Below are 25,610 nucleotides of genomic sequence, written 5' to 3'. Positions count from 1 at the left end.
ACCTTATGTGATAAGCAACTGACCTGTCTACAGTAGGATAGATTCCTGTGGATGGAGAAAGTTGCCACACGCCATCTTGGCAGCATTCTGGCTACCTCTTCCCACTATTTATTAACATACCCCATAAAGTAGTGAACAAAAAAAGCAAATGAATTAAAAAAAAACAACAACAACTGGTGTTGATACTACAAGACCAAGTCCTCATAATATTCTGAAGCCAAGACAGAAGAGAGAAACTGCCTATATCCAGCACCTAACAGATGACACTGACTCACTTAAATTTCATCTAACTTCTTACAATTGAGAAGAGTCTGTGCAAAAGCATGTCCGCCCATGAACGTGTAAGGTTGAAAACACTTCCATATCAGATTTAGATTTCTAGTCAGGCAATGAAAAGAATGCTAAATGTGACCATATTTTTACGATAAAACTCAAGTCAAAAACTTGCACATTTGGGAGGGCCACCCTGGGTTACCTTCATAAGTCACCTTACATGTGTTCCTAACCTTCCAGCACACACCTGGTGGGGATGTGTTGGAAGTACTACTCCAATACAATTTAGTTTGAAAGACAGAAAACAAACTAATATGTCCAAGAAAGAAAAAAACAGTTTCCACAGGTAAGCAAGATGGCAAAGAATTAGAAAAATTTGCTATATAAAGAACACAGTGGAACTGAGTGGTAAGTATGCTATTTTCAGTCCTGATCAGATACTCAGTAAGGAACAAAGTTCAGGACTCCAGACTAGAGGCAAGTTCTGATGAAATTAATCAACTTGGTTAAAAGTTTAAAAATAGTTTTTTTTTTTTAAATGATTTTATTTATTTGAGAGCGAGCATAAGTGGGGGGAGGGGCAGAGGGAGAGGGTGAAGCAGACTCCCTGCTGAGCAGGGAGCCCAATGTGGGGCTGGATCCCAGGACCCCGAGATCATTCCCTGAGCCGAAGGCAGACACTTAACTGACTGAGCCACCCAGGCGCCCCTGAAAATAGAATTTCTGAAGAAGAAAAGAAGAGCTTGGATTACTAAATATATGTGAGAATTTATGATGACCATCCCTGCGTTTTAGCTCCACAAAGGTCAGAACTTTCAGAAAAGCCCAAGGAATTTAAGTTTATCATCATCACACACACAAAATACTTAGCTTCTAAAGGAGCCCATTTGTGGTATAAAGAGGGACTTCTACATAGTTCATGTCCCTCAGGAGCTTATAGGCTAAATAATTCCTTACAACAGCAAAATGGGACACCCAAAAAAGGGAGCAGAACTTCTAAAAATATTCTATAGTTTTGGGGTGCGTGGGTGGCTCAGTCAGTTAAGCATCTGCCTTTAGCGCAGGTCATGATCCCAGGGTCCTGGGACTGAGCCCCACATCTGGCTCCCTGCTCAGTGGAGGGTCTGCCTCTCCCTCTGCCCCTCCCCCCCAGCTCATTCTCTCTCTTTCTCAAATAAATAACATCTTTAAAAAAAATTCTATAGTTTTAAAATAGAATTATTAAGTGCTTGGGGGTGTGCAGGCAGGTATGATGCATCCCAGGCAATCAACAGTCCAAGTATATGGACTTGAGTCTCCCTATCCCTGTGATTCCTGAATAATTCAGACAAGAAGCACATGACAGGACTCTCTGGTCTGAGGGCCAGTTCCGAATGAAAGCAGCAAGTTGAACTGCAGGTTCTGATTTGCCCTTGATCTCCCATTCAGATTAGAGTAGGTCCCTTTAACTTGAGACCAGGGGCAGTCCAGAAATTTCTACATTGCACCATTTAATCCTGAAGAGACAGAACCGTTTTTCCAAAGAACTTATCACGGTCACAACATGAATATTCTCAAACTGCAAAATTGGGAACACACCAAATGCCCACGGACAGCGATTTTCTTGTGAGATAACAGATTTCATAACATCTGTCAGGAAAAGTGTCAGCACTTGGTGGCTGATGTTTACATCAGTGCCTCAGTCTGGCAACTGTGGAACCTCCACAGTCTGCTGCTGAGGTAACTTTACCACGCAACCTTCAGTTCCTTAATAAGCCTCAAGATAACGGGGGCCTCTGTGAAGCTGTGCCGTGAACGGTCTGCTGCCTCAGGAACAGCAGGTGCTGAGGTCCGATACTGTCCAGACATAATGTCAGCCAGAGGCAAACACCACACACCTGAGAAAGATCACTCTTGTCATAGCAGGAAAAGAACAGAAAGACGAAGACCTTCAGGAGTCCCTCCTCACGATAAGCCTGGGTATCGACTTGTCAGATAAGCAGAGGAGCGAAAGGAAATGGCCTTCGTTAACAGACTCCATTAAGCCTGGAAGAGGTCACTGCAGAGGGATGGGAACGGATAAGGACTGGGCGTAGGACACCCACTGGAAGGCAAACACACACAGGGCTGATGTGTGGGCCTGGGGTCCCATGCAGCCTTCTGTACCTTTCAGCCCTGAGCGGATGACAGTAGGAGACAAGTCATCGTAGTTGTTCATTAAGCTGATGTCCCCCGAGGTGAAGCTGACGGTGAGTAGTGGCTTGATGTTCTGCACCGGGATGGGATACGCTGCTGGACCGTCTGCTGGGACAAAAGTGCTGAGTGAAAAGGAGGCAATGCACACATGACCCCAATCCAGGGCGCACTGCTGCAGTCTTGCAGACGGCCTGAAAAACTGCCTGACACTGTAGATCAGACTCCTGGCTGGGATGTTACCAATTACGGCCGGGTTCTATACCACTCAGAACCTACACAAGGTTAGTTACCAGAGAGATGCTTACCAGAGAACTCTGGAATCAAAGAAAGACGGGAACAGCTAACCCTGGAGGCACCAAGTGGGGTCCCTTGGGCTCCGTTGTATGGTGGTGAGAGTATGTGTGAAAAGATTATTAACTTGTGTGTTAATGTGTCATGTTTCTAACGATGTGTAAACATCAATTATTTTAACATCATATAATGTGTAAGGATGGTGGAAAGAGGGATGGAAACGATTTCTGAATCCTGGCCCAATGCACAGAGAAAAGTCGCTTTTCAAAGCTAATGCTCCTTCATTGAACATTGTAAGAAACGAGGAGCCACAGCTGCCACACTGAGCTCTTTGTCAAGTTTTTACCATAACAGACCCCAAATCTGGAGAAAGGCCAAGGCTGGATGTGGCTCATAAAGAATTCTGCTACATCTGCAGTGCATAGCCAGTATAAAGAAAATTCTGCTTTCTAAGTTCAAGGAGTACTCATGGATGCTAAGGAAAAGCTGTGATGTGATGGGTCATGTTCTGGACTCTTCCACATGTTGTTTCAAAAGTAAAAGTCAGTCCCTCCCAAAGGCCAGGATAAATCAGGGTCCTTTCAGAAGAACCCTGGAGGCCTCACACCCATGCTGAGTTCATCCCTGGCAGCCATCCAGGCTGGGCCGGCCTGACATCCACACGCTCACCCCCAACTCGGGTTGTGAGCCTGTGGAGGATCCTGAGATGTTACTTTCCTTTGCTTCACTTTAAGATGCTCAACTTCCCTGGGCCACCAAGAAAAACCCTTTTCTATGTGAAAGGCAAATCCCAGTCATGCTCCAAACTACCCCATGGCTCATGTTAGAGTAGCAGCCAGGGACTAAATTCTGTTCTTGGACTTATTCTGAACCTGCTTTATAAACCTGGTCTCTGGATCTTGTTTCTTCCCATAATACATGGGGCTGAGTAAGCCTGCATTCAATCTAGTCAAGTTCTGTTTTAAAAGTATGCTGAAAAGTATCCAATATTGTAAGACACTGACTTTATTCCTATGAGGCTGGAGAAATGGTCAATACTTCACTCAGGGCTAGGGTCCTACTAGGAAAGGGTCTCAAATGGAAGTACTCTCTCTGCCATCTCCCCAAGCCCCACCCATCCTGAAACACCACCGCCCATCTAAAGTTTCTTCCCTGTGCAAACATCATCTTCTCCTTAAACAAATGACTGAATGAGTATGTGTCTGTCTCTGGGAAGCATCATGTATTATATCACGTCTGGGACAGGAGAAGACAAAATGAGAGCACTCCAAGTACCAATGGAGGCAGATGCTGTTGGGGGACAAAATTAAAGAATATTCTCTAGACCAGCCCTTCACAGGATGAACATGCCCACAGTCCCAGGAAAGGGGAGAAACCGTCCAGCCCATTAAGGGTGCTTGGTGAACAGCGTGGACGCAGCTGTCCAGGCTGAGGGTGGATGTCCTGTAGCAGTCTGGCCACGTCTTATCTGCCAATATTTCATAATATATTTTCCTTTAACAAAAAGAGGGATGGAGTACTAGGGAAGAGCCAAAGCCCCGAGCAGGCCAGTGCTGAATGCTGTTGTCGGTGATGGCCGCCGTGGCCATTAAAGGCTTCTGCTTTTGTGTGGATGTGTGTCTGTGGTGGTTGTGGGTGGGGGGGTCTCTTAAACATCTGAGGGATAAAAGACATGCAAAGGCAAAGGCGGCTGGAGTCTGAAATTACCCCCACCAAGAGCCTTTCCCTGCCTTTTCAAATGTTAAAAAACTGGATGCCAATGGATCTAATCTAACACCACTGTGAGGCTTATGGGTGGGGAAGACCGGTTCTTCTGAGCTGAGAACAGGAAGTTTTCACCCAAAATAAAGACAGGGCACGGATGGCAGCCCAGCTACTGGCCTGCATTAACCGGCAGAACTAATCCTTTTCTCACACAACTAAAGCTACGGGCTTTAATGACATTAGGGATTTGGAACACCACAGATTAAGTTATAGTAATAGCACAGTATTCCTCATCTCCAGCTCTCTTTATTCTTGCTAAGCATCCAAGCCCCACAACACCCTAGGGACACGGAAAGGGTCATTTCATGTCTAGCGAAACCGAAGCCAATGGAGCTTCATCAACCTGAGCAGTGATCCTGAGAAAAGGGAAGGCAGAAGGAAGACAGCCGAGTCAAGCCCCAGATGGTCCGCCATCCTGCCTTGTGCATCTCCAGAGCCCTTCCCAGTAAGTCAGCGTGCTGTGTGTATGTCACCCCTCTCTTCCTGCTGGCTACCTTGGGGCGGAGAGTAGTCGTCCGAGTCGGTGTCGCTCTCACTGCTGTCCTCCACCAGGAAGGCAGGGTAGTTCCAGGACATGCTGAGGATGCCGTCGGACTCGTGCAGGAGGACGTGGGCCAGCATCCTGCCGTGGCAGTCCATGACGATCACCTGCCCGTCAGCCGTGCCAAACAGCACCTGCAAGCAAGGACCAGGACCCTTGACAGACGAGGAGAAGGGGCTGAGGTTTCTGGCAAACCTCGTCACCGCAATTTGTTTAGAAGGACAAAATGTATTTCGGACTAAAAAAACAGAGCAGTTAAGTAGCTGAGGGGATACCAAAGCATTACGTACCAGAAACTTAGCTGGCTATTATTGCAAGAATTTTAGTCCTCTAATACTGAAATGTGACTAATGGCAAAATAAACACATTTGTTATGCTGTATGGATATTTACAAATAATACCAGCAAAATCACTGCCTCACTTTTTGTGGGTTGTTTTTGTTTGCATGTTTGGGTTTTTTGGTTGGAAAACAAGGGTTAAGAAGATGACACTTCTTTTTCTTGGAAAAAAAAAGCAGCAGCAAAGGTTAAGAATTTCTCAAATTTAGAAGGAAAACTTCAGCTGTATGTTTGACAAAAGAGAAAATATATTTGGTTATATAAGCAGGTTATCTAACCACACTTGGAAAGAAGATGCTCCTGAAATAGTTTGTCTCATGTTCTCTTTATCTAAGAATAATATTGGTATTAATGTATTCGTTAATAATTAATGTTATAATGTACTAATAGTATTAACACATTCATTGAGTGCTTACTTCGTGCTAAGCACCGTACTAAGAGCTTTACCTCATGTATTGTCAAAATAATCCTGGGAGTTAAGTACCAGCACTGTAGATACAGAGCTCAGATGGGCTGACACCTGGGTGTGTGGAGGGCTGCCCCCCCTCACTTCACCTGGCCCTGGAGCACACACTCAGGAACGTGCTGGGGGTGCAGGTAAATACATGGTCAGAGTTAAAGCACAGGCAGGGCAGAGGAAGGGTCAATCCCCCCGCACCCCGCCAGCCAGGGCAGCAGAGGAGCATCTCACGGCTGCTAGAAGCCCCGGACAGGAGCTGTGTCTTCTAGCTGGCTCATCCATGGCTGACACCAAGGGGAACCTTGGGGCCAATGGAAAGTGGGACCTCTGTGGGGGAATATACCATGTTCTCTTCTGCTTTGTGTGGTGGGCTCTGTAGTTTCTGCATCTGTTGGCATTTAAAACTTTACATCTTTTGTGTTTACTGAGATCTGTGCATCCATCAGCAATGACTGTGAGAAGCATGCAAATTCCATTCTACAGATGCAGAAACAACTTGAGAAGTTAGGGCAGCTGACAAGGCCATTAAGTGGTCAGGCCACCAGGCTATCTTACTGCAAAGACTAGGATTTACACAAAGGGAAAGTTATTTAGGGCTTGTTAGGTCCTTGCCTCTTTTTGCTGTTAAGATTTTGACATTAAGCTCTGGGGGCAAAGACTGTCCACAGCTGTCCCCCTGGTACCTAACAGCTTTGGGTACATAGGGCACTTAGTAGTATTTATTGTTAAATGAAGTAAAGTCGGTGACCATCGAAAGGCATTTTAGGACATGAATCCTGATGATTAAGATAGATCGACTGCAAGGGAAGATATATTTCATTTAAGTAGTAAAAAGCTCACAGAATTTACAGAGCTGTTTTAGAATTGACTGTCCATCAAATATTCCTTTAAACATGTCTACATTTTAATGACTGAAAACTAAAAAAAAAAAAAAAGAAAAAGGCTAAATTGGTTTTCTCTAGGGGCAGTGAGGAATCTATTACTGCACTCAGCTTAAAGAAGAAACACACAAACTACTAGGAACACAATGAAACCTTTTAGAAGACGCTGAATCTTTGGCTGCCGATGGAGAAAGTAAGTACCGGCAGGCATGTCTTCGAAGACTTCATGAGGCACAGACACAGAGGGACGGGGGCACCGGAGTTGGGTCAGGCCTGCTGAAGCCCTGGACAAGGAGGCACTGAATGAGCTTCCCAGGCAGTTTTCAGTGGTGATAAAGATGGAACAGGAGTTCTCATCATTTTAACTGAAATGTACAATTTATATATTTCTTTTTTTAAAAGATTTTATTTATTTATTTGAGAAAGGGGTGGGGGCAGGGAGAAGCAGACTCCCCACTGAGCAGGAGGCCTGACTCGGGACTCGATCCCAGGACCCTGAGATCATGACCTGAGCCAAAGACAGACGCTTCACCGACTGAGCCCCCCTTGGCGCCCCTAATTTATATATTTCAAAAGAAAAAGACATGTGGGAGCCTCACTGTAAGGCCAATGTCATGGGTGATGTCCCCAAGAAGCAGACTGTTTTTGTCCCCCTTTCCACATTCTCCTTCACTGCTCCAGTCTGTTCTGAAGAGAGGCCATGTACCTTGGTGCTGGGTGGGGGGGTTATTTTATCATTTATGACTGCTGTAACAAAGACAGCTCATTAGCAGGCCACGGCCAACAGTTATGCTTCACAAGTACTCACAATTAATCATCTGTATCAATCCCAAACAAGTTCCCAAGCCCCCCGTTACAAGGTCACATCACCCTATCGTCTTCCACTGGTACAATCATCACTGTTCTCAGACTTTACTGTGCCATTATATGATTTCTGTCTGACTGCTGTGCTAGGCTATAAGCTTTTCAGGACATGGCCTATGTGTGCTCTGCTCACTACTGTCTCCCCAGGGCCTGCCATAGTAGATGACACACGGCAGTAAGTATTTGTGAAGGGAGGGAGGAAATGCCTCTGCATGGAAGAATCTTTTGAGTAATGCTCACATTTTTCCATTTTAGAGAAGAACAGATACCAGACAATAGAACCGACATCAAATTTCTGGGTAAAGGATGGCTGATTTAGTGAGGCATCAGTGTTCAACATTACACTAAAGCCAGCCCCCAAATTCTCCACCATGAATCAATCCCAACTACTGCTCTCCTGGGAAGTTAATGCATTATTAAGATCAGAGAGAGGGGGAAAAGCAGCACTAACAGTCTAGTTGTCAAGCAATGATGGAAGAAGTTACTTTGTTTGGGGACAGGTACTTCACAGATAACTGAAGAACACCGATACAACACGAAATCAGATTTTAAAAAATCTCCTCTATTTCTAGTTCTTTTCATGCCTAATCTCTTCCAATGAGACAAAGCTTATGTGAGCAAAGGACGTTAAAAGAACAAGACAGAAAAGTCTAATAATCATGAATACACAAATAGGCACATGCATCAGTCTCTGCTTCTACTCCCTCATTCTGGAGCTCTAGATAAGCTGGTGCTGGCTCCTTCCCAGCTTGGCCCTAGGCTGTCTTCCCTCTCAAGGAGATTACAGTTGTGTCCATGGCCCCAAGGCCCTATTCAGGGCTGAGTCCCTGCTCAGGCCTCTTCCCTACGCTCCAGGCTCCCACATCTGGTATTTCCTACCTGCCACCTACGCCTGAATTGCCAAAGGCCCTTCAGAACCAACATGTCCCAGATGAAATACATGACTTCATTCTTTCCCCAATCTACACACACACACACACACACACACACACACACGCACACACACACAGCCAGGTCCTCTTACAACAAAGCAAAGACTGTGACTTGTGTTTTATCTCCAATGTCTAGTACAATGTCTGATATAGAACAGGGGCTCAGACATCACATGTGAAGGCTTTGGGGACCCACCACACGGAATTAATCTCACTTTAGACATGGCCCCTCAGTACTCTCAACTTTGCTCTGTTTTCGCACTCCTGACTTTCCCATTAAACCGTGAGCTTCTCAAGGGCAGGTCTGCACCCCAAATTCTCACATGCTGCCTGTCACAGGCAGATCCTCAGGGACTATTGGTAAATGTATTTGTGCCCAAAGTCTTCCTACAAATGAAGCAAAAACTTCTTTCCTTTCTTTTTTAAATTATAAAACAATGCTCAAATCCTCCCATAAAACTGGCCTCCAAACTACTTTCAGTAATGGATGAAGTAAATTTCTGTCTCATATTTTTCCTGCTGTTTTCTCTGTTGGATTGCAGGCTTCATGTAGGGGCCGGGACAATACTCCCTCTGTCATGTCTACACCAAGAACCAAACAGGCTGGTAGAAACCTGCTGGCCCTCAGGCCATACCCATTCAATGGCTGTCCCTCATTGCAGGCAGTGTTTAATATCAGTGTACTCCATTCTAAACTATTTTTAGATGTAATTACTTAAAAATATAACACAATTATTACCAGTAATTTAAAATGAACCAAGCCACGAGCCAAAGGTGGTAAGAACAAGATGTAAAATCATTCAGAAGATTTACTTTTGGAACTGGTGATAATATCTCATCAGTACTTTTATTTTTGGAGACCGGTATTCATCTACATTTTTTAATAAAGACCACATTAGGAAATTTCAACTATAAAAATACATGTTGGGGGAAACATCTTTTTGTTTGCAAAGGACTCGGTACTGGGAGTCAGCTGGCCAGGTATCTGGTTTTATTTTAATTCCTAACTATAAATGCTCACCTCTTTTGTCGTAGAATTTAACTAGCAGCCATTGGAACTAGTTCCAGAAGGAGTTGACCTTTTTGTCCATGTATTTTGCTTTTGTGAATAAGCTAGGGGAGCGGATAACAAAGTGATTACACGCTCCTACTAGTAATCTCAGCCCCACTGGTGGCAAATGTCTAAATGTGCCACAGTGGAGAGAGGAATGAAGGGACAAACCATGATGTCCCTTTGCCCTTTAGAAGGAATCTTCTGTTCAGAGATGCTACTGAAGTAAAACTTTATTTTTGAAAGACCTCCCTGTTGGAGTTTCAGAGCACTAGCTTTCAAATGCTTCAAGGCCAGATTTGAGTATTTTGAAACTAAAGAAATAGAGTCACTGAAACCAGACTGTTGTAAATGACAGAATTCCTCAACTGATTAACAGAATATTTCCTGGTTTAAATAAAAAGGATGAAATGTAATTTCACAGTTGACTCTAACAATCATTTCTTTCTCTTTTTTTTTTTAAAGGGGGAAGAGGGAGAGAGTTGGGGGAGGGAGGGGCAAGTAGGGTCCATGCCCAGTGCAGAGCCGGATGCCGGGCTCGATCTCACAACCCTGATACCACAACCTGAGCTGAAATAAAGAGTTGGGTGCTCAACTGACTGAGCCACCCAGGCACCCCAACAATCATTTCTAAAACGGACTTTTTAGGACTTATTCTGATAAATATGGGAAAGAAATCTCACCAAAAATACAATAAAAAATTTGTATCTTTGGGCTAAACATGTAATTTTGGTCATTTCATTGCTTCACTGCAGAATAACCACTTAAAAACTGCCTCATAAAGATGACATACTATCCTGTTCAAAGAGTTTCAGAGAAGGAAATACTCTGCCTCAGGCATCAATTTTAATGTTAAACAACTGCTGTTGCTAGAACATTCTTCCCCATATCTTTCAGACTCCATTTTTAAATTTATTCGCCCTTCTAAGATGCCCACACATGGTTTCTGGGGGTGGAGGGAAATGGTCTAAGACTAATTAAAACACACATTTAACTATGATATCTCTAGAAGAATACATAGTAACTGGAGATGCCATTACCTCTGGGGAACAGAACTGGGTGGCCCGGGGATAGTGGAGGAAAGGGGATTTTCATCATATACCCTTTTGAACACTTACAATTTTAAGCCACGTGAATATACTATTAAAATATATATTTAAGGGGTGCCTGGGTGGCTCTGTCAGTTAGGCGTCTGGCTTTGGCTTGGGTCATGATCCCAGAGTCCCAGGGTTGAGCCCCACATTGGGCTCCCTGCTCAGCGAAGAGCCTTTTTCTCCCTCTGCCCCTCGTCCCACTTGTGCTCTCTCTCAAGTAAACAGAAATCTTAAAATATATATAAAAATATATATATTTAAGTATGCACTATATATATATATATACATATATAAATACATAAACATATATATTTAAGTATGCACTGAATGAGGTAGAGAAAAATGTTCTAGGAATACAGCTCTGTATCAGATCTTTGGAGTAGGGTGAAAATGCCCAGCACAGGCACTCACCACACATGGTCCTTGGGGGTAAATATGTACCTTTAATTTGGGAAGGAGATGCTAAGTGACACTGGAATCTGCTTAGCCTGATTGGTTAGACAGTCTGACTCTGCTGGGGGAAACATCTTTTTGTTTGCAAAGGACTTGGTACTGGGAGTCAGCTGGCCAGGTATCTGGTTCTATTTTAATTCCTAACTACTTATGTAACTTTGAATCCATCATTTACCTCCCTGAGTGTTGGTCTCCTCTGTCAGCTAAAAAAGTTTTATTAAATGGGCTCTCAGATCCTTTCCTGTTTTAAAATGCTCCAAGTTTTAAAAATATATCTAAATGTATTTCTCAGTATTTGAAAATAGTAATTTCTTCCTGTGGCTACTAACAAACTTCTTCAACAAAAGGGCTAAGATGAAATGACTTCCGAAATGACTCTGAGGAGAGTAAAGTCTCTGGCTCACCAGCAGCTTTTGTACACAGAGTACACAGTGATGGGAGCCGACCTATCAGCACCTGTGACTGGTGTCAAAGATAAAAGCAGAAACTAAGGAGCTAAGAACAGATTTTAACCAGTAGGAACCACAGCCATAAGGAACAGAGTCCAGCATGAACCGAACTCAACTTCCATCTGTACGGAGGTGCCTGGGCATTTTAAAGGAATGTGGGGGCCGGCAGGGGGTGCTGCTGAGCAGAGTCAGAAGGAGAAATATAAGAAATGGAAGGCGGGCTTTGTCCCTGTGAGTGGGCCATCTGGGCTTGCTAACTGGTGCTTGTTGAAGTTAGGGTCCTACACACCCACAGAGACGGGTTACAGGGGCACTACTGTCAGGTGCTGTCTGGAACAAAGAGGAGATTCTTTTGGCAGCCTCGAGTTTTCCCACGCAAGAAATTAAGGGGGCTGGAGTCGTCATCTTTAGCAACACAGCTTGCGTTGACAGAAACTGTGCTAGTGTTCAAGCCTCTTAGGCTGTGTGTGTGTGTGTGCGCGCGCGCGTGCGTATAAAATCATTTATGATGAGAATCCAGTTTTATTTATTTTTTTAACATTTTATTTATTTATTTATTTGACAGAGATAGAGAGAGCACAAGCAGGGGGAGCGGCAGGCAGGGGGAGAGGGAGAAGCAGACTCCCAGCCGAGCAGGGAGCCCGATGAGGGGCTCGATCCCAGGACCCCGGGATCATGACCTGAGCCGAAGGCAGAGGCTTAACTGACTGAGCCACCCAGGCGCCCCAAGAATCCAGTTTTATAGGCCAAGGTTGAGGCCTAGTCAAGAAGAGGGCTCAGTGGGGCCTGCCTAGAATTTAATCAAGAGAATGCCACTGGTAGCAGCACACGTCACCTCTCCTCAACATGACACAAGGATATATTCAATGTCAAGGGGAGGGCTGACAAGAGCAACAATGCATCTGTGGTTCAGGAATGCTACAGGGAACCCTGGGAAACTTAATTTTGTAGTTCAGCCATCCGAACAAACACTGGCGCTCATACAGGGGCTCTGCATCAAACCACAGCCACCATCATGCCATGGTATTAATAAAGGCTTATGAAGAAAATATAATACTAAATGAACAAGAAACTGACTTCAAAATAAATTTAGACCCTCAATATATTATGGTGGTAAGAAAACTTAACAGATCTATACTGTTAAGTTTTTAAGTGTACCATACAGTATTGTTAAGTACAGGCTCAATGTTATCTAGCAAATCTCTACAACTTAATCATCTTGCGTAACTAAAACTTTATCCCCATTGAACAGCAACTTCTTGTTTTCCCCTCCCCCAGCCCTAGGCAACCATCATTCTACTCTCTGCTTCTAGGAGTTTGACTATTTTAGATACCTCATTTAAGTGAGATCATGCAGTATTTGGCCTTCAGTGACTGGAATATTCACTTAACATAATGTCCTCAAGGCTTATCCAAGTATTATTCAACCTTCCTTTTTAAGGAGGAATAATATTCCATTGTGTGTATGTATGTATGTATGTATGTATGTATGTATATGTGGTGTGATATATATATATATATCACATTTTCTTTATCCTTTCGTTCACTGATGGATATTTAGGTTGTTTCCCCATCTTGGCTACTGTGAATAATGCTGCAATGAACATGGTTGTGCAAATATCTCTCCAAGACCTGCTTTCAACTCTTTTGGAAAAATACCCGAAAGAATTTTGGGATTATTGCATCACATGGGTAGTTCAATTTTTCATTTTTTGAGGAACCTCCATACTGTTTTTCACAGCTACAACATTTTACAATCCACCAACAGTATAAAGAGTTCTGATTTCTCTACATCCTAGACAACATTTGTTTGTTCTTTTGTCTTTTCTTTTTTTGACAATAGCACTCTTAACAGGTGTGAAATGATATCTGACTGTGGTTTTGATTTGCATCTCCCTGATGATTAGAGATGTTAAGCATCTTTCATCTACTTGTTTGGAGAAATTTCTATTCAAGTCCTTTTCCATTCTTAATCTGGCTATTTTTATTTATTTTTTTTATTTATTTTGCTTCTTAATTGAAGGAGCTCCTTATATAGTTTGGATATTAACAGCTTATCACATACACAGTTTGCAAATATTTTCTCCTATTCTACAGGTTGCCTTTTCGTTCTGTTAATTGTTTTCTATGCTGTGCAGAAACTTTTTAGTTTGATGTAATCCCACTTGAATAATTTTGCTTTTGTTGTCTATGTTTTTGGTGTCATAACCAAAAAATCATTGCCAACACCAACAACATGAAGTTTCCCAATGCTTCTTCTAGGAGTTTTACAGTTTCAAGTCTTTAATCCATTCTGAGTAGTGTTGTATACGCTGTAAGACAAGGGTCCAATTTCATTCTTTTGCATATGAATATAGTCATCCCAGAGCCATATGTTGACGAGACTATCATTTCCTTATTGTATATTCTTGGCAGCCTTGTTGGAAGACAGTTGACCGTATATGCATTGGTTCATTTCTGGGCTCTCTATTCTGCTCCACTGGTCTCTATGCTTGCATTTACGCCAGTACCACACTGTTTTATTGATGTAGCTCAGTCATGTATTCTGAAATCGGGAAGTGGGATTCCTCCAGCTTTGTTCTTCTCAAAACTGTTTTGGCTATTCTAGGTTCTTTGTGATTCCTTTTGAATTTTAGGATTGTTTTTTCCATCTCTGTAAGAAATGCCACTGGGATTCTGATATGCACTGAATCTGTAGATCGCTTCAGGTAGTATGGACATTTTAACAATATTAAGTCTTCAGTCCTGAACATGGACTGAATATTTCCCATTTATTTGTGTCTTCTTTAATTTCTTTCATTACTGTTTAGTTTTCAGTGTACAAGTCTTTCACCTCCTTGGTTAAATTTATTCATTTATAATGCTATTGCACACAGGGATTGTTTTCTACTTTTCAGACAGTTCAATGCTAGTATATAAAAATGCAACTGATTTTTGTATATTGATTTTGTATCTTGCGACTTTACTGAATTTGGTTATTCTTTTTTTCTAAAGGTTTTATTTATTTATTTTGTCAGAGAGAGAGAGACAGCGAGAGAGGGAACACAAACAGGGGGAGTGGGAGAGGGAGAAGCAGGCTTCCCACTGAGCAGGGAGCCTGATGTGAGGCTCCATCCCAGGACCCTGGGATCATGACCGGAGCCGAAGGCAGACGCTTAACAACCAAGCCACCCAGGCGCCCATACTGAATTTGTTTATTCTAACAGGTTTTGTGTGTGTGTGTGTGTGTGTGTGTACTCTTCAGGGTTTTCTACCTCTAAGATCATATCATTTGTAAACAGATAGTTTTACTTTTTCCTTTCTTATTTGAACGTCTTTTTTTCTTTTCTTGCCTAATTGCTGTAAAATTCCCAGTACTATGTTGAATAGAGATGGAGAGAATGGTCATCCTTGTCTTGTTCCTGATCCCAGAGCTAAAACTTTCAGTTTTTCACTGTTACAGCATGATATTAGCTGTGGGACCTTGATATATGGCCTTTATTAGGTTGAAGTAATTTCCTTCTATTCCGAGTTTGTTTAGATTTTTTTTTTTTTTTTAATGCAAGGGTGCTGAATTTTGTCAAATGTTTTTTCTGCATCTTTGAGGGGGATCATGTGATTCTTATCCTATATTCTGTTAATATGGTGTATCACATTAGTTGATTTTCGTATGTTGAACATCCTTGTCTACCAGGAATAAATCCCACTTGATTAATGTATATAATCCTTTTAACTTGCTGCTTAATTCAGTTTACTAGTATTTTGTTGAAGATTTTTGCATCTACATTCATAAGGGATATTGGTCTGTAATTTTCTTTTCTTACAGTGTCTCTGTCAAGCTTTGGTATCAGGGTAATGCTAGCCACTTAAAATAAGTTTGGAAGTGTTCCCTGCTCTTCAAGTTTTTGGAAGAGAGAGCGAAAGAATGGTGTTAATTCTTTAAATGTTTGGCAGAATTCACCAATTAAGCCATCTGGTCCTGGCATTTTCTTTCTTGTGAGGTTTTTGATTACTCTTTCAATCTTGTTGCTAGTTATAGGTCTGCTCAGATTTTCTATTTCTTCATGATTCAGTCTTGGTAAGTTGTATGTTTCTAGGAATTTATACATGTCCTCTATGTTATCCAATTTGTTGGCATGGAATTGTTCATAGTAATCTCTAATGATCCTTTTTATTTCTGTGACATTAGTTGCAATATCCCCTCTTGCGTTTCTTTTTTTTTTTTTTTTAGATTTTATTTTTAAGCAATCTCTACACCCATTGTGGGGCTTGAACTTAAAACCCAGAGATCAAGAGTCGTATATTCTACTGACTGAGCCAGCCAGGCCCCTTTTTCATTCCTGATTTTACTTGAGTCATCTTTTTTTACTTAAAGTTTTGTCAATTTTGTTGATCTTTTAAAAAAATCAACTCTTAGTTTCATTTTTTTTTCTATTGTTTTTCTATTTTCCATTTCATTTTATTTTTGCTCTAAATCTTAGTATTTCCTTCCTTCTGCTAACTTGGGCTAAGTTTGTTCTTTTTCTAGTTCCTTGAGGTGTAAAGTGAGATTGTTTGAGATCTTTCTCTTTTCACTGTCAATATTTATTACTATAAATTTCCCTCTTTGTACAACTTTTGCTACATCCCGTAAGTTTCAGCATGTTGTGTTTTCATTTTCATTAGTTTCAAGGTATTTTCTAATTTCCCTTTTGATTTCTTCACTGGCCCATTTGGTTAATCAAGGGTGTATTCTTAAATTTCCACGTATTTGTGAATTTTCCAGTATTACTTCTACTATTCATTTCGTTTTATTCCACTGTGACTGGAAAGGATACTTCATGTAATTTCAATTTTCTTAAATTTGTTAAGACTCGTTTTGTGACCCAACACATGAACTATCCTGGAGAATGTTTCTTATGTGCTTCAGAAGAAAGTATACTCTGCTTCTGTTGGGTGAAATGTTCTATATACATCTGTTAGGTCCACTTGATTCATAGTGTTGTTAAAGTCCACTGCTTCTTTACGGATTTTCTGTCTGGCCAGTTTTGAAAGTGGAATAGTGAAGTCTCCTACCATTACTATATATATTGCTGTTCATTTTTCCTTTCGGTTCTATCAGTGTTTGCTTTATGTATTTAGTGTTTCATATATTTAGGTTTTCTGATGTTACATGCATATATAATTGCTCTATCTTCCAGGTGAACTGACCTTTTTTCCATTATATAATGTCTTTCTTTGTCTCTTGTCACAGTTTCTGACCTAGAGTCTATTTTGTCTGATATAAATACAGTCACCCCTGCTCTCTTTTGGCTAACATTTGCACGGAGTTATCTTTTTCCATCCTTTTACTTTTAGCATACATCTGACCTTAAACCTAAAGAGTATCCTGTAGGCAACATATGGTTAGACCTTGTGTTTTGTTAATCCACCCAACTACTCCATGTCTTTTTACTGGGGAGTTTAATCTGTTTAATTTAAAGTAATTATTGATAGGAAAGAACTTACTATTGCCATCTTGTTAATTGTTTTATGCCAGTCTTGTAGTCCTTTTGTCGTTATTTTCTTCTCTTGCTCACTCTGCATTGGGCCAGGGGGAGGGACTATTGTTGAGTACTGCCACACTAATTCAAACCACTATCTTAGTTCTCAGTGGCCCCCAGCCATCCTGCTAGCCCTTTGAGATAAGTGAGACAGAAGCCAGTCCTTCAGCCACACCCAGAAAAAATCAGAATGTTAGACATATGATTCAGTTTTTCCTTTTCTTCCTGGGGAGAAGCTGGGGCTGGGGGTTTTCTCTCGATCACATTGCACTTTGCCAGGGGTAGTCATTATGGAAAGAGGGTATCTTGAATTTTACTACCAGCTTTGATGTGGCTGGTTTCACATTCACCTGGGGTACAGGAGCCTTTCAATCAACTAGTTTCTGGATTCCTCACAAAGGGAATTGGTCTGTGTATTGTTGATTTGGTGTGTTTGTTGGGGGAAGGAGGGTCCAAGACTTGCTACTCAGCCACCTTGCTGATGCTGCTCCTGCCCAACATACTCTTTTAGAAGACATACTTAATAATCCATTTGTATGAATAATTGCTTCCCATCTTTCATTCTTTTTTTTTTAAAGATTTTATTTATTTGCCAGAGAGAGAGTGCACAAGCAGGGGGAGTGGCAGGCAGAGGGAGAAGCAGGCTCCCCGCTGAGCAAGGAGCCTGATTCGGGACTCGATCCCAGGACCTCCGGATCATGACCTGAGCTGAAGGCTAAATAATTTAAGTAAAGGAGCTTATGTGAGAGAGATCTCCACGTTTCTTTCTTGCTGTGTTGAGCACAATGGCTTTCAAGTCTGTCCAGTGAAGCTTAACTGACTGAGCCACCCAGGTGTCCCTCCATCTTTCATTCTTAAACTGTTCAATATAAATTTCAAGAAAGATTTTCTTAATTTAATGTATTTTATAATTTATCTATACTGAGTGTTCTATATAGTGATTCATCAATGATCTGAGTCCAGAGATAACAAAGAGCAATTTAATTTTTAAACATCTTAATTACCATTGTCAGTCAACCAAAATAGCATTGACCAAAAAAGTATAAACATAGTAGCTGCACCTGCTTTTGCTAAAGAAATCTATTTTCTCCTATGAAAAGCTCAACAGAACTTCCAGAATCACAAAAAGAAACATCTAAAAAACCTAAACAGTGTCAACAGTTGCAGAAAGATAGCTGTGAAGGGTGGGAGGCCATCTCCTGACTTCTCTTCCTAAGTATGTTTCCATTATTTTCTTTGTTATTCACATCCTCCCTGCTTATTTTGGCAAAAACCATTCCTATATATGTTCCGTTTAGGGCTTAAAATAAAATGGGCTTCCCTTTTGCAGTACACACTCTACTGAAAAGTCATGAAAAAAATCTAATGGGGAGGCAAGGAAGAAAATCACTCTTTCCAATGGTTTCCAACTAAATCTAATTTCAAAGTTATTCCCACAAACTGCTAGATAGGAGCTCTACTCCATAGGTCCTTTAACCTACTTACACTTCACTCATGATTGAGGGTCTTCAGCAGAGGAATGGATCATTGAGGTGTCATTCTATTGAGTTGGTGGGTATTAAAAATGATAAATAATTTAAGTAAAGGAGCTTATGTGAGAGAGATCTCCACGTTTCTTTCTTGCTGTGTTGAGCACAATGGCTTTCAAGTCTGTCCAGTGAAGCTAAAACTGATAGAGCACTTATAATTACTACCTTAAAGGACCAGGTGGAGGACGAGGGGCAGTCGGCAGAGTCACTCCAAACATCAGCACTTAATGGGCCAGCAAAGGGAAGTATTTTCTCAGGGTGAATAAAAAACTCCTTGCAAATAATATACTGTGATTCTTTTTAATTTGGTTTTGGTAAGTTTGACTTTTATTCTGTCAAAGAGTTGCCCTCATCTATGACGTAGTCATTACGTGTTAGTCAAATACCAGCCATTTACTTTTCATTTATAAAACTGTGGTGGCAACATCACTTTTTTTAGCCGAGAAACAAAGATTTACATGACTTTTTAAAGTTTCTTTTATAAGCCGTTTCCTAGGTGATAGTGCAAGACAAAGAGAAACTTCAGAATGAATACCCGGTCTCCTCTGATGCAACAGATGTCCTCCTTTACAGCCATGGGCTAATCCAAGTACTAGACAAGTTATTTACTTCAATCTGACAAGAGCCTTCTTCAAAGTAAACAGGCGGTGTGAGCACAGCCCTGAGGTTACGGAAGGAAATGCCACGTTCTGAAGAGGTTTACAATGAAGTAAGCCATGCTACTGGGGATTTACTTTAAGTATAGCAAATTAAAAAAAAAAGAATAAAGGGATAAAAAGGCAAATGTGGCAAAATGAGTGAGTTCTTTATTCTATTTATTTTTTATATACTACTGGTTTAATAATCACAGTTTAAAAATTACCTAATTAGGGCACCTGGGTGGCTCAGTTAGTTAAGCGACTGCCTTCGGCTCAGGTCATGATCCTGGAGTCCCTGGATGGAGTCCCGCATCGGGCTCCCTGCTCAGCGGGGAGTCTGCTTCTCCCTCTGACCCTCTTCCCTCTCATGCTCTCTCTCATTCTCTCTCTGAAGTAAATAAAATCTTTAAAAAAATAAATAAATAAAAATTACCTAATTAGAAAACCCTCCAGAATTATTTATCACTTAGAATACTTCTGGAGAGTTAGCAAATCTCCTTGAGTTCTATGTTGGTACTTCAATCATAACCTTATACTTAAAAAGTAACTGAATAATTACTGTTTGTAACTGATTAATGTGTTAAAGCCTTAAGTGTATATTAGTATCTATGACAGTCTCTTTTTCAGCAAGTAGTATCTCTGAAAAGATATTGTATAGAAACAATGTAAAATTTTTAGTTTTTAAATTCTTTGAACGAAATGAATTAAAAAGCTTGCACTGAAATCCCTCTTTTAATGACCTTGCTCCATTAACCACTCAAGTCCTGACTGCTCCACTCCAAATGGGAAATAAATGTCCTATTTTTTGCAAGGTATGTACATAAAAACAGCATTCCTTTCATAAATGCCGCAGAGTACGACAGGTACTTTCAGTGATGTTTCTCCTTGCTGTCCCCATCCCAGCACCAGCAGGATTTAAAGGTGGTGGACAAATACTGCGGGACTCAGGGTCACCAATCACATCAGTGAATGCCACCTATCAGATCAGAGAAGAGGCTTGGGACCTACACTTTGAATCCAAAAGCAAAAAGAATACACCTTCCCTCTTCCTAGGTCAAAGAATACGAAAACAATAAAACAATAATAAACTAGAACAGAGGCTAGAGGAGAAGATGTAGCCCCACTCACATCTGCAGGTGCCAAACCTGAAAATCGGAAACTCTTATCTTGGGGCTGTTTAAGATGTACTGACCCAGACTTCTACTTAATTTGAAATCATGGTTTAAAGTGCCTAAGAAAGTATTAGGTCTATTTAATTACCTAAGACCTCCTTTTTTTTTTTTTTTTTTTTTTTAAGATTTATTTATTTACTTGAGAGAGAGAGAGCCCGAGCTGGGGGAGGCGCAGAGAGAAATTATCTCCAGCAGACTCCCTGCCAAGTGTGGAGCCTGACATGGGGCTTGATATCACGATCCCGAGATCATGACCAGAGCTGAAACCAAGAGTCAGATGCTTAACCAACTGTGCCACCCAGGTGCCCCAAGACCTCCTTTTAAAAAGAGTTTTAGTGTTTATAAACAAATATTACCTCTAGTCCTGGAAAACTAAGTCTGGACATTTAGCCAAAAAATGTATTAGGTGAAGAATTCTCATTTCACACCAAACCACCACCTTCTAAGCAAGGGCAATTTCTACTGAATATTCTTTTAAATTTTTTTTTTTTTAAGATTTTATTTATTTATTTGAGAAAGAGAGAGGGTGAGCGAGACAGCACAAGCAGGGGGAGCAGCAGAGGGAGAGGGAGATGCAGGGCTCGATCCCAGGAACTTGAGATTACGACCTGAGCCGAAGGCAGACGCTTAACCCACGGAGCCACCCAGCCACCCCCTGAATATTCTTAAATAGGGAAGATTTCTTTATGTGGATATTAAAATATAATCACAATTCCAAAAACTCAGTTCACCTACACTCAGTTCACCTCAGTTAACCTCAGTTAAAATCTACTATATATAAGTATACCTGTATTTCATTAGGACTATGAACACCTGCGCAAATAATTAAAATACTCCAACTATGTGACAAATATCTTTTTCCTAACAGAACATTCCAAAGGAGAAACCGCTGGCTACTTATTGTAATTAATTGAAGGTCAGGTACAGTATGTATCTGTTGAAATCATCATTTTCCCTTATAGACTGTGCCTTACTGATCTTCCTTGACTTATGATAGGGTTACATCCCAATAAACTCACCGTAAGTTGAAAATACCCTAAGCTGAAAATGCATATAATACACCTAACCTACTGACATCACAGCTTAGCCTATGATGTTCTACCTTAAACGTGCTCAGAATGTTTACCCTACAGTTGAGCAAAATCATCTAACACAAAGCTTATTTTACAATAAAGTGTTGAATCTCTCATGTAATTTATTCAATATTATACTGAAAGGGAAAGCCAGAATGGTTGTATGGGTGCAGAAGGGCCATCAGGGTATTGGTTGCTTACCCTCATGATTCCACAGTGGACTGGGAGCTGTAGCTCCTGCCCAGCATCGAGAGAGTGCCATGCTAGCCCGGGAGAAGATTAAAATTCGAAATTCAAAATTTGAAGAATGGTTCCTACTAAATGCATACCGCCTTTGCACCATTATTATGTTAAAGTATCATAAGTCAAACCATCATAAGATGGGGACCGTCTGTACATACTTTGGAGAAGAAAATGTATTTTTAAAGCTCTGGTTCTCTTTCCTTTATTGTATGGGATTGTGCTCTTGATATATTTTTTTAAGTTCATGATCCTCACACACAATCTCTGCTATATAATTTAATCATGGTTTGTATCTTTCATCACCTGGATAACTCTATGAAGTAACTATAAATACTTCCAAAATTGATAAACAACAAGCATTTGCCTTTATGATTTTTTAAAAAATACTGACTTGTGTCCTCATTAAAGGAAATGAGGCTTAACGTTTCCTTCTTGTGGCTATGAACTTCCTAAATGTAAATCCAGGATGTTCATCATGAATATGTGTCATAGGCACACTGGATAAAGAGGAGAATTTCAGAATTGTAACACAAAAAAAGTCTGTTGGCTCAGGATAAATAAAAATGGTCATTTCTACAGAGCAAAGAAGACACGGAGAGAGGTAAAGAGAGGACAGATATGACGCAGGAAGAAAAGGTGAAAACAAGTCTTAGGGCAGGTGGTCTGTGAAGATGTTATCAATTCTATCCTGCTGTCCTCAGGCAACATGGCGGGGGCACCATGCCAGGAAACAGGAACATGTCATCTTGCAAAGGCTTTCATCCAAGGAGATCACGTGTATTTTCTTGGCAGGGTATCCTAATATCTAATAATTCTCACTGAGCTGGATTTTCTATACCATGGGTTAGGATTAAACTGACAATGATTCACATTCAGAAACTGCTTTTGGATTTGAGTAGAAAGAATTCAGACATTAGGATCCCCATTCAAACTGCTTTCTAAAGGAGTGATAACCATATAGCCTGAAAAATGAAAAACAAAACAAAAAATACCTGAATCTAATCAGTCATAACTAATGAAATCTCCACGCCAATACTGGCAGATGTGAAAAATCCCCCAATTTAGACTTTTCTGCATAAAATAGTATTTTCTGTATAAAACAGAATGAATGAAAAACTAACGCTGGGTCCTCCCAGGGCAGGGATGTGGGGTAAACCAGGAATTCCTCTTGTGTGCGTGCGTGTGTGTGTGTGTGTGTGTGTGTGTGAGATTCCTCTCGTGTGTGTGTGTGGGGGGGGTACTTGGGGATGGGCAGGGAATATGGCAGTTCTTTAGGCGAGGCCATGGACTTAATCATCCCTAGGCACAGAGAGGAGGGAAGCTGGCACTTCCAGGGAAAGCATTCTTCCCTCACTCACTGCATGCCTCTACTCCTGCCCTGAGGAGTCCCGGCTACAGGGAAGAATGAGGCGTGATGCCTGCCCTCACATATGGTAAGGAAGAAAACACGCAACCACCAGTTACAACATAATGTGGAAAATGTTACAAAATGTGCTCTTGGTACACAGGAGGAGCTCCTGGAACACTAGAGCCAGTGAGCCAGACCAACGGTTACTCTGCCTCGGTGGGGAGGGGAGCAAGGCAGCGGACGGTGATGTTTGGGTTGAGTTTTCAAGGACAGGTGGAACTTCCCTGGACAGACAAGGGACAAGGGCAAGAGGAACAGCATGTGCAAAGGCAGGAGAGCAATATGAATTTAGGAAATCAAACCAGTCCACTGTAGCTAGTGTGGAGGGTAGTGGGGGCCAGAGAGGAGGCTAGAAAGTTATGGGGAGTCATATGATGGCCTGGACACCTTCCCAAACCCTCAGTTAACAGTAATGTGCGTGAAACTCTAACAGAGAACTGGAGAGAGGAGGTCAGCAGAGAAGCCAACATCTAGAAACTGGACAGCAGATGGATGCATGCTAAATGACCAAAGAGACCTGAGCAAACTGAAGCCCAGACCTACAGCAAGGAAGACCAGGAGTAAGTTGGTTTATGCCACAGAAGCCAAAGACCTTCCTGAAAATGGACATGGGGCTGGGAGAAGACAGGAGGATTGGGTGGAAGCCCTGAAAGAGAACGGGCAAACCTCTACACATCCTCTCCCGTGCACACAGACAGGAGGCGTGCATCTGTCTGACCCCCTGGAGGGACTGAAGAGAAGCCTGGGGCGGGGGCAGGACACAGACACAGCTCAGGGGCCTATAGGGAAAGCTCGGCAACTCGGTGCCGGAAACGAGCCCACCTCAGTCACCAGGTGAGGGACATGTGGAAGGACAAGTCCAGTGGTCGCCCCACAGCGGAGCCCATCATTTAAGAGGACCACCACTGCCTAGTGTCCAGATCATTTTTTAGTCTCCACCTCTTAAATACGAGCAGATGACCAGTGACAACCAGACATTTGAGAAAACCATCTAATATGAAAGAAGCCAAAACAAAGCCACAAAGAATGTGAAGGAGAAAGACAATGAAGAATACAGCAAGATACTTCAAAACCTCCAATCAGTATCTTCATGTTGTTTCATCCTCCATGAATATGACGTTGTTTTTTTAAAAAAAGAACAATCAGAAAACAGAAAAGAACTCTTAAAAATTAAAAATAGCGTTAATTTTTTAAAAGTCAAAGAAAACTTGGGAGGATATAGCTCAGGATATTGCCCAGAAAATGGGATAAGCAAGCAAAGCAAAGCAACTGGGAGAGAAAAGATATTAAAATCAGATCATCAATCTAGAGGGGCAACATCTAAGTAATAAGATTTCCAGAAAGGGAAAAGAAAATACCAAAGACCTGAAAGGACGGGTTGCAAAGGGGTCATGGTGTCCCAGCTAAACATACAACTGTCTTGAAATTTCCAACACCTGGAAGACATGTTCCACCATGATGAGGGTTCCACCAGACCATGAAATAAAGGTGATCACAGAAATAGGGGCACCCACACAAGGGGAGAGAAGGGAACCACGGCACAGGGAGCCAAGTGTGTTGCTGGGGCAGGGAGCTGAGGGCCCCAGGAGGGACAGCACCAGAAAACCAAGTCCCAAGTGGAGGAACACATTCGGAGGAGATTTCTAATATTTGGGGGGGGGGGGTGTAGGAATTAATCTGTGATTGGTATACAGACAACTAAGCAATAAGTAAGGCAACATTACTAACTGTGGGCAAAGCCAACAGTGCACAAGGCAGACAATGCAACCCTGGTTTTGTGTGCCCGTCGTCTGTGAATCGCACTTTGAGCACAGAATGACTAACCGTGGAGACGGGAGCACGCTGGGAGGCTGGGTATGGAAAGGGGCATTCCAAGAAAGCCAGCTTCTCATTTTCCAGGCAGTAAGTTAGTAGAGAACACCTGAGTCCAAAACATCAAGATCTGACAGAACAAGCCCATCTTTCAGAAATATGGAGAGAAACACAAAGAGTTACAAGTGGCTGCCTCGGGGAGCGGGGATCAGGGAGTGGGAGGGATAGCACAGGGAATGAAAAGGTGCCGGTATTTTGTTTGTTTTTTATATTTTTCATTATAAGCCTAGTAGTACTATTTGACTTTTAAAAACTACTGCTTTTAAATTTAATAAACAGTAAAAATAAATAGAAAGTTAGAGAGACCAGACTCATATGTTTATCTTATAGATTTTCCCTCAAAAACAAAATGTAAGACATAATCCCCATTTCGTATCTAAAACAGAAGTGGAGTTGCCCGGGGATCTGGTCTGGGTGCTCCAGGCCCCCTCCTCCCTGAAGCTCACTCCATCCCCTGCCCTAGGAAGGCAGCTCCACAGAATTCTGTGAGGAACACAGTTTGCAAGCCACGGCTGCAGGCAAAGGGAGATCTTTAAATAACTTCAAAGGCTGGAAAAGTCACTCATTCCCTCACTGTTCAGGAACCAGGAAAGGGGCAGCCCAGGGTG

At 41.8% G+C, this 25,610-nt stretch overlaps 1 protein-coding gene across 3 annotated transcripts in view; it reads right to left on the bottom strand.

Moving 5' to 3' along the window:
* Nucleotides 1-25,610, bottom strand: part of LOC118001793 (tubby-related protein 4) — a 238,822-nt gene that overhangs the window by 38,000 nt on the left and 175,212 nt on the right. For all 3 annotated transcript variants that reach the window (XM_034991941.1, XM_034991940.1, XM_034991939.1), the window contains 2 exons: nucleotides 4,998-5,178; nucleotides 2,419-2,553 (listed from right to left, as the gene is read on the bottom strand). In XM_034991941.1, coding sequence (XP_034847832.1) covers nucleotides 2,419-2,553; nucleotides 4,998-5,178 — 316 coding nt within the window. The remainder of the gene's footprint in view (nucleotides 1-2,418; nucleotides 2,554-4,997; nucleotides 5,179-25,610) is intronic.

Source organism: Mirounga leonina, unplaced genomic scaffold, assembly GCF_011800145.1.
Source record: "Mirounga leonina isolate KUSES-001 unplaced genomic scaffold, KU_Mleo_1.0 Mir_54, whole genome shotgun sequence".
Lineage (NCBI taxonomy): Eukaryota > Metazoa > Chordata > Mammalia > Carnivora > Phocidae > Mirounga > Mirounga leonina.
The sequence above is the reverse complement of the archived record's forward strand: the minus strand, read 5'-3'. Positions and strand labels throughout refer to the sequence as shown.